General features: G+C 28.6%; 1 protein-coding gene across 4 annotated transcripts in view; it reads left to right on the top strand.

The window, feature by feature from the left end:
* LOC135922148 (uncharacterized) overlaps window positions 1-18,425 on the top strand; it is a 90,938-nt gene extending 72,513 nt beyond the window's left edge. For all 4 annotated transcript variants that reach the window (XM_065456567.1, XM_065456569.1, XM_065456566.1 and 1 more), the window contains 21 exons: window positions 156-1,865; window positions 2,198-2,253; window positions 2,303-2,406; window positions 2,565-2,798; window positions 2,901-2,960; window positions 3,379-3,422; window positions 3,475-3,569; window positions 3,743-3,841; window positions 5,754-6,212; window positions 11,219-11,357; window positions 11,456-11,518; window positions 11,648-11,896; window positions 12,251-12,444; window positions 12,747-12,971; window positions 13,280-13,354; window positions 14,621-14,907; window positions 15,071-15,304; window positions 15,518-15,684; window positions 15,891-16,204; window positions 16,383-16,701; window positions 16,823-18,425. In XM_065456567.1, coding sequence (XP_065312639.1) covers window positions 156-1,865; window positions 2,198-2,253; window positions 2,303-2,406; window positions 2,565-2,798; window positions 2,901-2,960; window positions 3,379-3,422; window positions 3,475-3,569; window positions 3,743-3,841; window positions 5,754-6,212; window positions 11,219-11,357; window positions 11,456-11,518; window positions 11,648-11,896; window positions 12,251-12,444; window positions 12,747-12,971; window positions 13,280-13,354; window positions 14,621-14,907; window positions 15,071-15,304; window positions 15,518-15,684; window positions 15,891-16,204; window positions 16,383-16,701; window positions 16,823-17,184 — 5,489 coding nt within the window. In that variant the 3' untranslated portion in view covers window positions 17,185-18,425. The remainder of the gene's footprint in view (window positions 1-155; window positions 1,866-2,197; window positions 2,254-2,302; window positions 2,407-2,564; window positions 2,799-2,900; window positions 2,961-3,378; window positions 3,423-3,474; window positions 3,570-3,742; window positions 3,842-5,753; window positions 6,213-11,218; window positions 11,358-11,455; window positions 11,519-11,647; window positions 11,897-12,250; window positions 12,445-12,746; window positions 12,972-13,279; window positions 13,355-14,620; window positions 14,908-15,070; window positions 15,305-15,517; window positions 15,685-15,890; window positions 16,205-16,382; window positions 16,702-16,822) is intronic.
* The last annotated feature ends 223 nt before the right edge of the window (window positions 18,426-18,648 follow it).

The raw sequence follows: 18,648 nt of genomic DNA on the forward strand, positions 1-18,648 counted from the left end.
AGGTTTACAGAATACAATCAGATATGATATCGGCGGCCTACAAAAAGTGGTATCGTTACACCCCTAGAAATCTATTTTAATTTTTATTCATATTTAATGCTTCATTATAACATTTATTTTTTATTTATAATTTGTATTTACACTTTCGGCTAAAGATCTTGCCTTAACACTTTCAACAAACTCAGTCACTCCTATCATAAATAACAACTTTAGACCGATCGAGGCGCAATATATGACAACAGTTCAAAAGTTCCACCAATCGACGTTACATCCAAATTCCCTTTTAACCCTTCCACCCCCTCCATCACTGATGTTGCCTGAGGGCCAAAAGTTTCCCATTACTCCTATTGTGAGCGGTCCTTCATTATGTCATAACAATCCTTGTTATTTCTACTATTACAACAACAATCAATTGCTGCCACCTATGCCACCACCCTTATTGCACCAACAACAGCAATCATTATCGCCTGCCGATTCCCCTTGCCCGGCGTGCGCTTTGGAATCTCAGGTGGCCACTTTCGTAATACCCGTGATAAATCAACAGCATCCATCCCTCCCACCCCCTTCTCTTCCCCCGTCTTTTATCAACTCTGCAGGCGGAACCGAAGGGACAGATGGTAGTTCTCCTTTTCTTTATTATTATTACGTTTGCCCCCCTTCAATTAATAACAACAATAATGGGGACGGCGTAAACGATTGCCAAGTTATGTCCTCTTTATCGGCTCTCCACTCAGCACATACCAATGACATTCCTCCATCTCTGTTATCTTTTGAAAAGGTGTTGGATTCGTCGCCTTTCAACGTTAATATATCGCCTGACATACATTTATCCCTTTCCCGATCGAGTGATATTACCTGTAGTTCAATTGAAGCAGCGCTCAACAAGGAACAAGGGTCTAGGATTGTACCAGTAGTTACATACACTATTACTTCTATGATTTCTCAAACACCACTTAACATAAATTACGAAAAGGGCAAGTCTGACTTGCATATCTCTGTTCCCAACGTATCGAATGATTTTTCCAGTGTAAGCTCAATATCCAGTCTTTCTGAATCGAATTATTCTATAAGTCTCAACGAAATTAAACAAAACGATATTTTGAACAATATTGAATTACCTAATTCTTCACTTAACTCTGCCATCTCAAACATGGACAGTTTAGATGGCATTATATCAAACCATAATCAACCGTTTCAATTGTACCAATCACTACAATCCCAAATCCCTACATCGATGACCACTTTTAACAACATCAACTACACTCGACCTCTTATCACAATACCCGTTGGGGAGAATTCTAGGGAAATTAATACGCCGCTCTTTTACTACTCTTTAATTCACTCATCTTCTTCGGTCTCTAACCCTTCTTTGCTTCCTAACATGCTTACCTTTCCTATGGCCCCCACATCTCAAAGTCTATTGCCCCTGATGCCTCCTTTTCTTCACACCTCGACCGTGTTTCCTCCTCCGCCTTTCCTTAACCTGAATTACGGCCCATACCTTCCGAATTTGCTTCAAAATAACCTCAACATCAACACCAGTTACCACACGGTTCCCAATCTACCTTCCATTTTCCACAAACACCTGTCGCCTTCATATCGTGGTAAGCGAACTAAGTCCTCGGCTTCTTCAAATCGGACCTCACCTTCATCATCCAAGAAGAGTAGTCACAGCTCTTTCAACGAACAAAATTTTAAATCACCACAAAAGAATCAAGAGGAAAAGGATAGCGAACAAGGGCAGTCCTACAATGGGAATACGAATATAGCTGGAGACCTTAACGAACGTATTAGTCGAAACCGAATCCCCGAATCGCCAGATTATGGGTTGGGCAGCGACGTAGAGTCTGCCAATAACGTTATAGGTATCGTCCTCCACAATTAATTAGTGTTTCGTTTGTTTAAATTTTTAAAAACAAATTTCCGAAATTATAAATAGCGTTTTTATTTTAATCTTTCCAAATGTTAGTTATTAATTTTTACCGATATAAAATGACCTGATATTTAAATATGAGCAGAATTTCTAAAAAAAGACACTAAAATCCGCTCTTTTTTACATGTAAATAATCTTTAATATTATATTTATAATCCTTTTTTAAAGAATAAAAATTGTATAATGATAATTTAATTATACTATTTCTTCATAAATTCATTATAATAATCCTAATTTACTATTTATATTATAATATTTTTTTAGACAACGACGATTATTCCAGTTTGGTCGAAATTCTTTCAAACATCACAGACATTTTGGTATATCCATAATTTTAATGCCATTTATTCAAAATACTTAATTATTTAGATATATAATATCACTGCTCACACCGCGATTGTGAAATGGAAATCTTTGTTATGTCCTAAACAATCAAACATCGATGATAATTTAAACATTCACGATAACGAGAAGTAACCCTTTATATTCTAATTTAAATTACTCATTTTGCCCTTCTAGTTTAAATTTTTTAACAATTGAACGAAAAAAATAATTTTACATGAGACATTGAAAACAATAAGGGATAATTTTAAAACTCGCCTTAAACTTGATGAATATTTATATATACTAGTTTAAACAAAACCCCTTTTCGGCTCACTTACGATGAATCTAAGGTAGATGTACCTGAAAGACTTCCTTCCGACCCATTTTATAAAGTCTATCTTTACAAAAAAAGTGGGAACTTATCTAATTATAAAAAGTTATGCTCTTCCGAAGACCAAAAAGATGTGAAACTGCAAACAAAAGCCGAAATATTAATCAATGATATATCGCAAATATCTAGCCATGGGATTTGTGTTTACAAGTAATCATCTATTTTAATGGATTTCTATTTTATTTTACATCCCAAATAATAATTACGAAATTTATTCTCCAACGTGTATATAAATGATATTTTTTTATATAGTGGGTGCGCTACAGAATGTTCTTTAGATAATTTGACGCCTTATAAAGATTATGAAATTAGGTATGAACTTTTATAATTTTATATTTATCAGTCAACATTATTTTACGCCTTAAAAAACTCAGTTAGGTATGTCATAATTAGTGTTGGGAAATTGACTAACTAATTTAACTCACATTACTCGCCAATCCTGTTTTTTGCTCGAATATCGAGGCTGAGCCCTTTTTTTTGACTAAAAATTTGGCTAAACTGTCTTGAAGTCTGCTTGAGTTAAACAACACTAAACTTAATATAATTTTATGTTTTTTTTGTTTACTGTGAATCTGAATTACTAATGGTATTAAATTATTTATCGCTAAAAGATTATTTTTAAATTATTATACATAAGAAAAATATAAAGCGAAGAATTATTAAAATTACATATATAAATGCGTACATTACATTTATTTTTATTTACTTGTATATCTTTATATAAATATAGAATTGGAGCATATATTGACACCGTCAAAGGAAGAATATCAAATGGTAAAAACATTTTTATTCAAATTTTATATCATTATTTTATTTTAAACTATAGCCGTTTCATTTAAGAGTTTATCAACTATACCGGATACGCCCGAACCTCCAATATTATTAAATCGTACTAAAAATAGCATGTCACTTAAATGGACCGTAAGAACATTTTTCTATTAATTTTTTAGTTTATTACATATTATTATTCTAGTTTTAAATAAGTTTACGAAACCTATCCATTTTCATCATCTGGATAATTTTATATTATAAATTTTTTAGATTTTCTCACTTAATAATATCTTTTATTATTAATTGACATTTAAATATTTTAGAATCCCTTGGATAATGGTTCTAAAATCACTGAATATTCGTTACTAATGACGTCCATTCCCGCCTCCGCTTATATAAATAATGCAAATAATGTTGAAGAAGTACAGTTATATTATAATCGATTATATAGAAAAAAAATTAAAATTTCTCTTAACTTAATTCTTCTGATTTTAACATTCATTATAATTATTTATACGAATAGGTTCGACACATCCGCATTCGGGGCGGACAGATCAAAAAGAATTTTAAACACATTAAAATAATTTATCGGGCAGGATAGATTTTTTTAAAAATCGGAAGAACTCATACTTATATAAAATTTTTTTATTGTCTTCCTAAAATTATATGCTATTAAAGTAGTATTAAAAGATCCGCGCTATATTTTTTTAGGTACCGATCGGTAACGACGTTAATTTTATAAAAAAAGGCTACTTTTTAAAAAAAAACAAAAGTAGTTAATTAATAGCGCCGCTATTTATTTCGAGTAGCTATAGCTAGTTGATTTAGCTACAAAAAAATTTAATCAATATTTTAAATTGATTTGAATATAACCTATTTTTATATTTTATTTATAATTTGAATAATTAAAAAAAAATTATTCAAGAAAGTATTGAATAAAAATATTATCCAAGAAAGTATTGAATAAAATATTTTATTTTTAAAAAATGAAATTTATTAAAATCCTTTCACTTCAATATTATCCAAGAAAGTATTGAATAAAATATTTTATTTTTAAAAAATGAAATTTATTAAAATCCTTTCACTTCATCCATTTTTTATTTAAATTTTGGAAGATGACATCTTATTCTAATCATAAACATAAAATTTTATTTAGATATTTTATTTAGGAAACCACAAAACAAAGAAGAGAAACTTGGGATAGATATTGTTGAATAAGCTCTAGAAATATTTAAATCTGATTATGACTTATATCAGGAGTATTTCACTTTTATAAACAAAATTGAACTTGGTTAGAGATGAACATAATAATTAAGCATAAACTAACCCGTAGATAAGCTCGTGAGCTATATATATTTTAATATCTTTAAACTCAATTTTTTTAAACCTAACAGAATGAGAACATCTCGTGTTCTTGAATTATTTTATGAATATACGATGAGGATGATGAAAATATTGATTATATAACATTTTAGAGATCATCCATATCGGGTCTTACATTATTTAAAGATTTCCTTTTTAAAACCACTCTTCATAAAACATAATACTCCTATTCCTCCAGTTCTCCTGTTGAGAAATTAATTAATCTAGCAAAGATGTTTTTGCTAGATGAAAACTTTGAGTGACATCTTATCTTAAAAACAAATACAAAAAGTTATTAATTAAAATTATATATAAAACTAATATTTTATTTTATTATAAAAAAATTTTATTATGCGATATTATTATTACATTTCAAATTTATATAAAAATTTCACCTTCGATTATAAAAAAAATATATAATTGGTGCCCTATTATTCAATTTATTCGCCTTTACTTTAAAGGGAAAAAATTACACATAAGTTTTAAAATAGCTACGTTGCATTTAAAATGTAATAACTATAGCACACTATTTTTTTGAGAAAGAGACATTTTTTTTGAAGAGCTGTTGTAGCTATAACGCGCTACCTTTTTAAAGTAATGTTAACAGCATTGCTAAAATCTCATATTTTTAAATAAGTGCATTTCCATATTTTTATAATATTTTTTACAAAAATTCCATTTCATTTCGCTGAATTTTTAACTGATATTTATTTTAATTAAATACTATAAATATAAAATATTATACGTTGTTGACCTATCCTTACGATAAAGAATCATAATATCTGAATTTTAAATTTTTTAATGGGTGTGATGCAGAGCTCTTATAATTAAAATTTAAAAAAATCATAAATATTATTATTAATCTACTTTTGAAACTTTTTATATACTATGAAAACCGGAACAGAGTTATAGAGTATCAACTATTCTTCATCCTACTTTTAGGTAATGATTTTCAATCTATTTTTATTAAAGCATTACTCTACTATATATACCGGCGACGCTAAGCACTTTAAGGCTTGCAAGTTGAAACCTGGAGGTACCATGGCTTACCGTTTCCGTATTTCCGTCGCCAATGCTCATGGTACCTCTCCTGTCTCAGACCCCGCCACATTTTTTACTCCAGGGGTCCCACCCCTCAAGCCTGATTCTCCACGTCTCTTAAAGGCAACTCCATCCACTCTTAATTTGAGCTGGCCTGCTTCCCTCCAAAATCAAAACCAAACGGTCTCGCTTCAAATGGAGGACACCAATTCAGGCCACGGGTTTTTGCCTGTTCTTAATTACAATAGAAGCAACTGCTCGGAGGGCCAGCGCATGGAAGATGGCAGTCAAGGAGATGAAGATGAGAATGGCGACAATTTGATGAAATGTCTCGTGCCACCAATGGCTGGTGGACTCTCATTGAAACGCAATACGGCCTACAATTTTAAGGTATTTATAAATCACTTTCTTTGCTTGCATTTGAAATATAAATTTTGGTTATTGAGAATTTTCGAATTTTCGTTGCTAGTTTATGTTTTAATTATTTTCTATTAATAAAAATCTATAGGAAGCAGGCGCGTACGCAGCAGGGGGTGGGATCAAGGGGACAAATCCCCGCCCTACCCCAAGCCAAAAAATGTAGATGCCGGATATATTTTTTAAAAATATTATTGTATATTAATTTAAATTGTATAATATTTATTCCTATCTCTTTCTTTTTAAATTTAATTACAGTTATTTATCACATTCATTTACTAAGTTATTTTATAAATTAATTTCGATTTCAAATTTTCCTTGGCGTAATATTTATCTATTATTTTCAAGTTTCTAGTGGCGTAATATTTATCTATCATTTCTAGTCAAATAATAATTATGCACATAATAAATTTTTTTAAACATATTGATGATGATGAAATTCCTAGTCATCTTACAAAAAAGCAAAAAAGTACGAATAATTTTATTACATTTTATAATTAACCTAGAAGAAGACATATACTTCTTAATAAGGTATTACAGATACCTATCATAAATATTTTATTTAATAATAGAATATTCTACCCCTTAATTTTCAATATGCATAAACTATGTGCTGATTGAAAGTTAAAATTTCAAAGCAGCTATTTACTAGATGGTTGTGGCTAGCATACTCTATTGGAGCTTATTGCAAGATATGTATCCAGTTTGGCCCAAGATATGATGGAAGAAATTTAGTTAAGCTTAACACTTGTTAAGACTCCATTCAACAAGTACATGCTAGAGAAATCTTTGACAATCCTCAAAAAATAGTTTATCACAAAAACTGTGAACTGATGATTTCTTCAAAAGAATTAATTCAAGATGAGGATATGATATTCCCATTTTATCACATATTGACAAAAATAGGATTAAAATAGCAAAAGAAAATAGATGTAAGATCAAACTAACTATTGAGGACATTCTATATTGTGCATTACATGGCCATTTGGATTCAGAAAGTTTGAATTTCAATAATAATGATAATGAAGGTAATTTTCATATTATAAAATTTAAAGCATAAGGGGATTCTGCATTAATGGAATACCCCAAGCGACAAAATATTTTAAACAAAATTATTTCTGAAACTCCTTGTTCAACAAGAAGAAAGAAATTGCAAAAAGCTTGTCCAACGAAATGGAGTTTTCGCCATCATGCAGTAACAGCTTTTATGGAGTTAGAAGAGCAGATTATTAATGCTCTTACTGAAATATCACCATGGCCTGAAAGAGATATTTCCTCAGAAGCAAGCAAATTATTGGATTTATTACTTATACTAAATTTTTTTTCTCATTAGAATGTATTAATAAATTATTGAATTATATAACTATTTTATGTAATACTTTTCAAAAACATGACAATGACTTGATTGAGACGATGAGAATAGCAGAGAGCATTTTATTAGATCTCAAGGAAATTAGGGCTAATGTTGATGAAGAATTTCACATTTTATGTGTTATTATTGAGTCAAAGGCAGAGCTATACGAGTTTAATATTAGTCCCCCACAGGGTCATTCCATGTCAAATCAATCACTTTTCGGCCGACCCCTTTCGATATTGATAAAAAATCGTAGGCTGGTTATATATGTTCCCATTAGATTATAAACAAAATTTTAGCGCATTAGCAACTATATTAGCGGAGATATTCGGGGTTAAAGGTCCAAAAAACGTCCTTTTTTGCTTTTTACTGATGTTAAATAATTAGTTTTTAATTTAAAACTAAATATGATCAAATATTGAATCTAATATCAATAGCTAAGGTAATAATTGATGATTATGGTGAAAACATCAAAATTATGATAAAATATGGGTCATCTTATGGTCAGTTGAAAACTTGAAATTAATATTTAGAAATGTATATGATCTCTGATTTTTAATTTTTTTAAGAAATATTATCCGTTTACTATTTTTTTAATAATTTCTTCAACAATTGGCATGGCTGAATATTTATTTAAAAATATATTGCGATTTTTATACTTTAAAAAAAATAGATGGCGCTATATATAATAGTTTAAATATGTTAAAATTCATTTTTTTTATTGATTAAAAATATTTTAATGTATATATATCATACTAAATCGATTACAATGTGCATTATATATATTTATTTGTAATTCAGATTATAAATTTTTAAAATCTTCACAAATTTTGCCTAATTAAGATAGTTTATACATTAATTAAATCTTACTTAATCTAAAGGAATACAAAGCCTGGCTAGCTTGTGAGATTTCTTCAGGAGATGATATATATGTTCGACTAGTGGGAGTAGAAGGATTGACCAGCGAGAGAATATGAGATTTAGGCAACACTAAAATATCATCTTTCAGATGAAATTTAAATGAGGCTAAAGGTCCACAAGGGTGTAAAATTTTTACTTCTTCATTTGTATCATTTTTATCGATTATATATCCTAACCACCATTTATCTTCGTATACACATGTTATATATCCATTAATATTTTAAAATATAATTTTCTCATTTAAAAACGAAACTTGTTTTATATTATATTTTTTGGAATTAGAATATATTTTGGTTTTTAGTCTATTTTGATCAATGAAATAACCCCGTGAATATTTTGGGTACCATGAATGGGCAGTGCGGAATCAAATCTTTTACGAAGGGCTAATTCCTCTTCGATATATTCTTGATTGGATACATATTCAAATTGAATTCCATTAATATTTTCTTTAGCATAAATATATAATTCTAATGGGGTTAGGATTTGATTTTTATTTGGCCTTTGAAGACTAGCTCTTGCAACTAATCTTTTGACAGTTCCTCCGATACCGTCACATGCATTTTTGCCGTGAGCAGTGGCAAAGAAATGCCATACGGCAGGAATATTAGAATTGTATTTATGAAGGCATATGTTCAGAAAATTTTTGCAATTATCGTATTGAGACGCGGCTTCATCTGAAAAATATATTATTTTTTCTGGTTTAGAATTAATTTGGCTGTTAAGAATTTAATAAATTTTTTTTGGTAAAGGTGGACTGCACTAGTATTATGGCTTAATGATTCGGACAAAATAACAAAATTTATATTTTTTAATTCTTCTCCAGATTTATAATATGCCACAAATGGATGTATAGTGGCCTGCACGTTGTTCCAATGAAATCCCTAAACTTCATCTAGTAAATTGAAGGAATAATTCTCTGAATAATCTAGAATTGTTAAAAATTCCCCATCTTTTAAATTTTCTTTGGAATTCTTCAAAAATAAACTTTGTGTTTAGCTATAAATGAGTGACTCAGTAAAATTTGAACTTTTTCTAATAGATATTCTATGAAATCATCAATGGACTTTATAATAGTTTCAAGATTTGCTCTATCCACAGTGATCCATTGTTTAAACGTGACATATTCTATACGATTTCTCTGAAACAACTAGTATAATTGGCCCTTAAGAGATTCTATACCAGGGCATTGATCACAATTTGTTAAATAACATTTTGGCTGAGATGGATTACAAATAATTTGCGCCAAAAGATAGTTATAAGAATTTATACAGTAATCTTCTCCTGCTGTAATTTCAGCTATTACATTTGTCATTAATTTCACATTCTGATGAATGGCGCACACAAACAGTGTGTGTGCCACTAGCTCCAACTAATATACAGTTTTTTGGTCTAAGTTCGGAAAATTTAGAGAATCCAATTGATATATTTGGGTATTCTTCCTTAAACATCTTGAATATTTCTTTAAGATTATTTAATATAAGTCTTTGGACTGAGTCTTTCTCGCCTTTAACAGATACACAACCTTTTATTCCAGTCATGAGTCGGCTTTTATCAGAACTATAATTTTGTTATTTGTATTGCTTAAAAAAATTTTCAAAATCTTTGAAATTTTCTTTATCACTGGTTATTTTAATAAAGATAATGAGAATTTCATAACATTCTTGGTCTTGATGGGTATGACTTTGTCTGGGGAAGGGGGGTGGAGGGTTGGGGGTAGGCCTGGTAATTAATGTGATTTTCGATTTTTCCCTTAATAATTTTCCATCAATCCTTTAATCCTGCTTTTTTGTTCGTGTGCTAGTCCCATTTTATAATTATTTTTAATTTATATTGAAATTTTAAAAAAATTATTAAAATTTTTTATCCTGCGAATATCTCAGGGGAATAAGGTTTACAAAGTTATATAATCGAATTTTATGATATATTATACATTAAAATATTTTTAATCGATAAAAAAATGAATTTTAACATATTAAAACTATTATATATAGCGCCATCTATTTTTTTTAAAGTATAAAAATAGCGATATTTTTTTAAATAAATATCCAGCCATGCTAATTGTTGAAGAAATTATTAAAAAAATAGTAAAAGGATAACATTTCTTAAAAAAATTTAAAATTGGAGATCATATTCATTTCGAAATATTAATTTCAAATTTTCAACTGACCATAAGATGACCCATATTTTAAAAAAAATTAATTTTGATGTTTTTGCCATAATTATCAATTATTAACTTAGCCATTGATATTAGATTCAATATTTGATCATATTTAGTTTTAAATTAAAAACTAATTATTTAACATCAGTAAAAAGCAAAAAAAGGCGTTTTTTGGACCTTTAACCCCGATTATCTCCTCTAATATAGTTGCTAATGCACTAAAATTTTCTTTATAATCTAATGGGAACATATATAACCACTCTACAACTTTTTATCGAAATTGAAAGGGGTCGGCCGAAAATCTTGATTTTTTTGCTCATTTCACATGGAATGACCCCACAGCAAATTCTTGCGTACGCGCTTGATAGGAAGATTTTAAAAAATTCAGAAGAAAGTATAGTTAATATCAAATTAGAGTTATTATTTTTTAAATAATATGTTTGTATTGTTTATATAATATCTTTAGAACAAAGTATCTATATATATCTATTTATTTTTGATCTATTTTTGCTGATGTTAAAAAAATTATTATAATTTATAATTAAGCTGCGAGTTAGCAATGATGACGGGCATAGCCCTTGGAGCGATATAGTAACCTACAAAACTTTGCCAGCACCCCCTGGTCCTCCAAGAAAACTTGCACTAAAAATTAAACCATCACCTACATCTCTAAAATTATCTTGGGGTATTTAAATGTTAATTATTACTAGTCAGAAGCATATATTTTTTTTAATTAGGCATTTGATAGGTATTAATAGAACTGATCATTTAAATTTTTTGCAGCATCTCCTTCAGATAATGGTGGTTCAGTTGTTCAACTATATTCTGTTGATATGAAATCTAACGGTAAATTACAAAAAAAAATTATTTGATGAATTTTTTTCATTTTTTGAATAAATACATTTCTAATATAATAATTCCCCAATAAAATTTGTTAATTTTTTATGATCTATTAAACATATTCACGAATAATAGGACATCCCTTCGTCTCAATATATTCGGGTCCAGATAAAGAATGTGGGGTAGAATGCTTGTCTCCTGGTACTGCCTATATTTTTAGAGTTAAATGTGAAAGTTTGGGGGGCGGGGAAGGTTCTTTCTCTCGTGATCTGATTCTTACGACTCCTGCTGCTGCCCCTTCGGCTTGCTGCACTCCAACCCTTTCACCATTGGAATCGATAGGGGCTGGAAAAAGAACAAGACATGGAGTAACAATTATTTATGGTAAAAATTAAGTATTTTATGTTTTAAATCTCGTCTTCGATGTGATACAGGATCATATTTTATATAACATAGTCGATAGTATTTTCTAAAAGAAAAATGTCACAACAATACCCTTTAGGAAGCTAATTAAATTACATAATATAATTTTAAAGTATTAAGATTGTTATAAAATATTATGCATATATTTTGAAATATTTGCACAATATTTTTATGGTATTTTTTATTGTTACATTAATATGTAACTTTATGAATACAAATGCTTGTATGAATATTTTTTAGTTACGTTAATATAAACTAGAAATTTAAATATGAAAAATTTTCTATATATTAAACCCATCATTTTTTTGTTACTAGATAATCCTGAGTCCGATGGTGGTTCTCCAATCACTGAATATGAGGTGGAAATGTGTCACGAGACTGCCAAAGACAATAAAAATAGCGAATCATATAACGTTTTATATAAGGGTATCTTGAAGAAGTGTGTGGTTAATGATTTATTACCCGCTAACAATTATAGATTTCGTGTCAGAGCTGGCAATGTTATAGGGGTGAATGATTAATAATAAAATAATAATCCGGATATAATTTTAAATTAATTTTTTTCTGAATCTATTAATTGAAATGATAGCTAATTTAAAAATATGTTGATAAACTCATTGATTTTATTACTCATTTTTTTCCTTTATATTTTTTTTGATAATAAAATTTAAAATTTTTATAGTTAGTTTACATTTGCTAGCAATGTCATTTTTTTAATATAATTATGGTTCATTATTTCATTTTTTTGACAAAATTAATTTCACATACTTTAACCTCGAAATCTAAACCTTTGGTCCCAAAAATATGACAGTGGGGTGTATGGTCAAACTGGAACAATTATAAAACCGGCGCTGGCCCGCCCAATCCTCCTACCCTTACTGTGACGATCAAGTCTTCTTTTTCTGCCGCTATGACGTTTAGGCCTCCCGAAAATGATAATAGTACTTACATCTTGGAATACGTTTTAGAGATGGCGAAAACTCTTCCTCAATCGCAAGCATGCCTGTTGAAAGAATCGCACTTAGATTTTATTAAAGTTATTTTTATATATATATTAATAATTATGTGAAGTTATTAAATTTTATAAATTTGAGATGAGAAAGAGGAGCATTCGGGTGAATTAAATAAATAAAATAATTTTCATTTAGTTTTATTAAAATATATCTTAATTAAATATAATTGTTCTATTTAATGGCATTCAAGGAAACTGTACTTTTGGTTGATCACCTTATTAAAATTTTTGTAAATAAATTTGTTGAATATTATTTTTAAATGATCATTTAAAGAATGTCTAATCATTTTAATTGTTATATTGTTTTATACTATATTAAAAAATAATATCAGATATATAATGGCCCTGACACAATTTTCGAATGCAAAAATTTGATCCCTTGTAACGTTTACTATTTTAGAGTTGCTGTAAGTTTAATTTTATTACTTATCATCTTGGCGATATTTAATATGTTTTATTTTAATTAATGGCATCACTTTGGAGTAGTGCCGGGTAAACTTCAAGATTGATTTCGGCGGTTTTTTTTGGTAACCTATTTATGTTATGATTATAAGGTTTAGAATAAACATCAAGGAGCAGAGAAAAAAATAAAGGAGCAAATGAAGAAAATAAAACAATGTTGAGATAATGCTTTTCCTCTGTTTTATAATGTAAATTTAATTCCAAGTTCACCAGCAACTGCAATCCACTATTATCTTTATTTATTAACCCCACACCTATTATATTTTTTCTATAATTCCGAAGATTTCCAAGTTTATCTACAACTTATTCCTTATTTATATATATTTCTTTTTCTTTAACGAGGTTTTACGTCTTTTCCTCCCCTTATGATCCTTATATATTCCACAACACTGCCTAAGAATATTCGTTATGTAGATAATCCAAAAATTGACCTAATTTTTGGCTGAGTCCTTTTTCAGTTTGCTTATACGTGATTTTTCTAATAATATTATAATAAAAATTAAACCACAAAATTGTATTTACATCTTTGCGAATCGTGTTTGGAGTCGGCTTAAAATATTTAATGTTAGGAAAGTATACATATTTCTTAACCTATCAAGTTGATTTACGATTTAAAAAATTCCATTTTATAAAATCCCTTTTTTTTCAATTTCTTAACTTGAGCCCCACGATTTTAAGCCTATAGTTCATGTATCTTTAAGGCAAGTCGATTTTTATTTAATCTCTAGATTAGCCTAAATTTAATCCTGAAGTTTAGCCAAAAAATAGATTTAGACCTTGAAATTAACCATAAAAATCGGCTTGAACCTCGCCTAAGATGTTTTGGAATTATCATCTTAAGTTAGGTGATTTATCAACAGTTTCGAACAGTAAAATGCAGCGTTCTCAGTACACTCATTTAATTTGATGAACAAAATATATAAATAAAAATATTGACTTTCATTTTATAAATACAAATTTTATTTATATGGGTTAGTTCCAAAGGTGAAAATAAGTTAATATGCATAGAAATAACACCGTTAAGCAATAAGACTTAGTCCTCGTATAACTTATTAATAAAAACTCGGTTGTTTAGCCGGTTACTTAGCTTTGGCTAATCAGCCTAAAATTTTTGAATAAATACTAAAAATAACAATGCTACTAAACACTCAAAACAAACCCTGAAAATAAATAAGTTATTTTTGAAGTGTAGGAACATTAATATTATACAGGCTACCAACGTTTTGGGTCAAGGCGTTTTTTCCCTCCCATTACGCATAATGACTCCTCCCTCCGTTCCCACTTGCCCTGCTTCTTCGAATATAATAAGCCTTCAAAAGCTACCCCGAGCCCTATCCGTGCAATGGAAGCCACCTACTGATGATAGAGGTAGTCCCGTACTCAAATACGGGTTAGAGGTGAATAATGTTGACTCTAAATCGGAATCAAAATATTTTACAACCGAAACTGATTCTTGTCAATATAACGTGAAAGACTTGAGACCAATTCAGACCTACCGGTATATATTTTTTGAATCTTGTATTTATCCTACAAAACACTTTTAAAAGGTAACATAATTAAGGCCTATTTGCGTCCCATTAAGTTCTAATATAATCTTAAATCAATTTTTTTCCCCACCTCTTTAAATTTAAAAACTTAAAACTCGCCATATTTTATAACAGAATACGGATACAAGCCATCAACGCAGTTGGAACTGGCCCCTTCAGCGGCCCCATCAATTTCACCACTCCTCCTGATATCCCTTCCAAACAACCCGTCATTAAACCTTGTTCCTCTTCACTGGTTGGCTACAACTTTGTTAAGGTTAGGTGGGAATACCCTGAATTAGCTAAGGAAACTATTATATGCCCAGATACGTTGACTTATGAACTCGAGATGGCCGATTATAGAAAATGGTTTTTAGTATTATCATTATTACATTTTTAATTTTTAGGATCCTCCATTAATAAGAATTGATATAAATAAATAAAAACTTACAAGCTTATTTATATTAGGTTCTTTTATATAAACCCTTTTTTAACTATGTGATAGTATAAATTGATCAATAAATGCTCGCGTTTTTCATGCAAAATGTTTATTATTTTTATATAAATTATAATCATTTAAAGTTTTAATTGCGTTTACGTTGGAGATGCTTTGTCTTGCAAAGTTACAAAACTTCATGAAAATTCAGTGTATGATTTTAGGGTTAGATCCTTCAATGAATCCGGTTATGGACCTTTTTCTTCCAATCATTCATTCAAAACTAGCTGGGCACCGCCCTCTACAGTTAAAAGTATATTTTTTAAGGTTAATAAAAGATAGTTGGTTTTTCACATCCGAACCGAATAATAATGTAACTAGTGTGGGTGTTATATTTATAAACTCGAAAGCATAGTTTCATATGAACCTTTTTTAATCTACAAATAGTTCCCTATTTATAAAGGATTTTAATTAACTTTTTACACTGATGATTTGTAATATCTTATCTTTATTCTACAGGCGTCAAGGTAACAAGATGCAAACAAGATTCTTGCTACATAAGTTGGGTTTATCCTACTCACTTCCACGCTTTTCCCCAATTCCTTCAATCTAACAGTAAAAAGTCCGATATTTCTGGAGACAATATTGATGTTGATTACCATTTCCATTCACCATCTATTAAAACCAATATTACATGGGACATTATTTTCGAAGTTTATTTGAATCCAAGCACCTCCAATAATATAAAACAAGATCAAGAAATTATTGATTATTTGGGAAGTACGAATCTGAGCTCCGATATTGAAGATTCGATTGGAACAGATTTTATATTGGTAAAAAAAAATGTTCACTAAGTTAATTTTTGATAAAAAAAAAATTTTACGCGAAATATTTTTTTTATAAAAAGTATTTGAAATCAGCATTAATTCGTTTATTGAATTATTTTATAAAAAGTATTTGAAATCAGCATTAATTCGTTTATTGAGTTATTTTATAAATATTTGATTACAGGTTTACAGGGGCAATCAGAGCGAATGCTTTCTCAAACATTTAACTCCATCTACGGAATACAAATTTAAAGTCGCCGCCGTGCGACTATTTTACAATGATCAAGTGATTGCTGACCATCATATGAGAGGACCTTTAACCCAAAGTTACACCTTCAAAACCAGCATAACTCCTGGAGCTTTGAATCGTTTTAATACATCTTCAACTCTCGTTAATAACGCATTTCCAAATGATTTAAAAGTGGATTTACCTTTATTAATAAAAAATCCTAGTCTGACTATGTTGTTCAAACATCCTGCATATGTTTTGTCTTCTTGCTTATGTGAGTTATTAAAATTGTGTTAATTTAAATATTTTATAAATTAAATATTATTCTATATTTTTTTATCTTCAAATAAAAATTATATTTCTCTATTACAATAATTTTTTAAAAAAATTTATAGCTTCAATTTATACCAAATGCCACTCTGCAACCGTATATTTACCTTCCTTTTTAACTCGCACCAAAACAGGGATCGTCGACGATAATAAAGTTACAAATGAGGTTTTGCATTACCCCTCTAACCCTCCAAAATCAATCACCAACTCCTCTCAAACTTTTAAAGTAATCAATAACCCGATAGGGAAGGACAAAACTATTCGTAACAAGAAAAATTATATCAATCACTTTGATTCATCCAACAAAAGCTCTAAGAACAAAAAAAAACTAACCGACCAACAATGGGCATTGATTATTATATGCATTTTCACCTTAGCTGCTGTCGTAACCACCTTTTTGGTTGCTAAATTAGGAAATTTATCATGATAAATATATACCCCACCCCCACACTTCCTATCATCTAATATAGGGAATTTTGTTTTTTAAGGACAAAATTGGGGAACGTTTTTTCTTCTAATATCGCTCACATTGTGTTTGAACATCCTGCTTACCAGTTGGGTGATGGCCTAAATTATATCATTAAGCAAACATATTGTATTGAATATTTAACCAATTTTTTTTTATCATTGGGTTTGTTTGATCTAATAGGGTATTATTAGATTTAAAATAATCAATATTTTTGCTGAAATTTTTTTCTATTTGTTATTGTGTTGAATAATTGTATTTATTTATCAGTATAATATCCTTTCTCTTTATGCCATAAATTTAAAATCCTGACAATTATAAAATTAGATATTTGGGTTATTTGTTTTTTTATACAACTTTTTATTTATTGTTGATTAACTACCCAGATTGCATTAAAATTCACAGAATTTTGCTTAACATTTATATTAGTTAGATAGATTTTATTTATTTATTTCCGTTTTAAATAAGATATATTTAATTATTATTATTTTATAGGGTGTTCTTATCTTTCATATTTAAAGATTATTGTGAAATAACAAACATTTAATAAAAACTTCTTAACTGGGAATATTTGATATTATTTTAATTTCTTGGATGCATGGACACTTTTTATATTATGAAAATTGAAAGCCTTATAATTTCATGATTTTGGGAAAATGATTTGTCTTACTTTGTTCAAAAACAATTGAGAATGATTTTTATATTGTTATAATTATATTAAATTAATAGGAATAAAAATATTGTTATTTTTCATAATTTTGTTTTTTATTATCAATGATAATATTTTAAATAACATCCTATAATAGATAGATACATGTATAATATTTATTTTGATTTGGGAATATTTATATTTACCCTTTTGTGTTTTTATTTTACATTTCAAATTTAAATTATAATAATATATAGCTCCTTCTCATTTTATACAAAAAGGGCAAAATATTGGTTTTAGTTTAAATAATTTGTTTTATTGTCAATTCATTTTTTTTTATTAACTATAAAGTCTAGATATTTAATAATATAATAAATATGAATATTTTTTTTTAAACGAAGAAGAAAAATTATTGAATTTACAAACAAAAAAATATTTTATACTCTTGTTATTAACTGGATATATATCTTTTAAATATGACAATTTTTTCAATTTATATTTTTCGGACATTATAATATTTTATTGAATATAAATTCAAGGCTCATAATATGTATCTGAGGAAAAATAAAATAACTTTTTAAAGATTGTGTAGCTTTGATGTATAAGTTAGCTGGCTTTAAAATAAAAGTACCTACTACGCAATACCTCGAGAATATTAATCATGATATTATAAATACATTTAGAAAAGGTTAAATTAAAGTGTTTAATTATTTTAAACATTTTCTTACTATAAAATTTTCATCAATAAAAACATGTCAATATTTCTAAACAAATGA

This window comes from Gordionus sp. m RMFG-2023, chromosome 1 (assembly GCF_954871325.1).
Source record: "Gordionus sp. m RMFG-2023 chromosome 1, tfGorSpeb1-WG-v2, whole genome shotgun sequence".
NCBI lineage: Eukaryota > Metazoa > Nematomorpha > Gordioida > Chordodea > Parachordodidae > Gordionus > Gordionus sp. m RMFG-2023.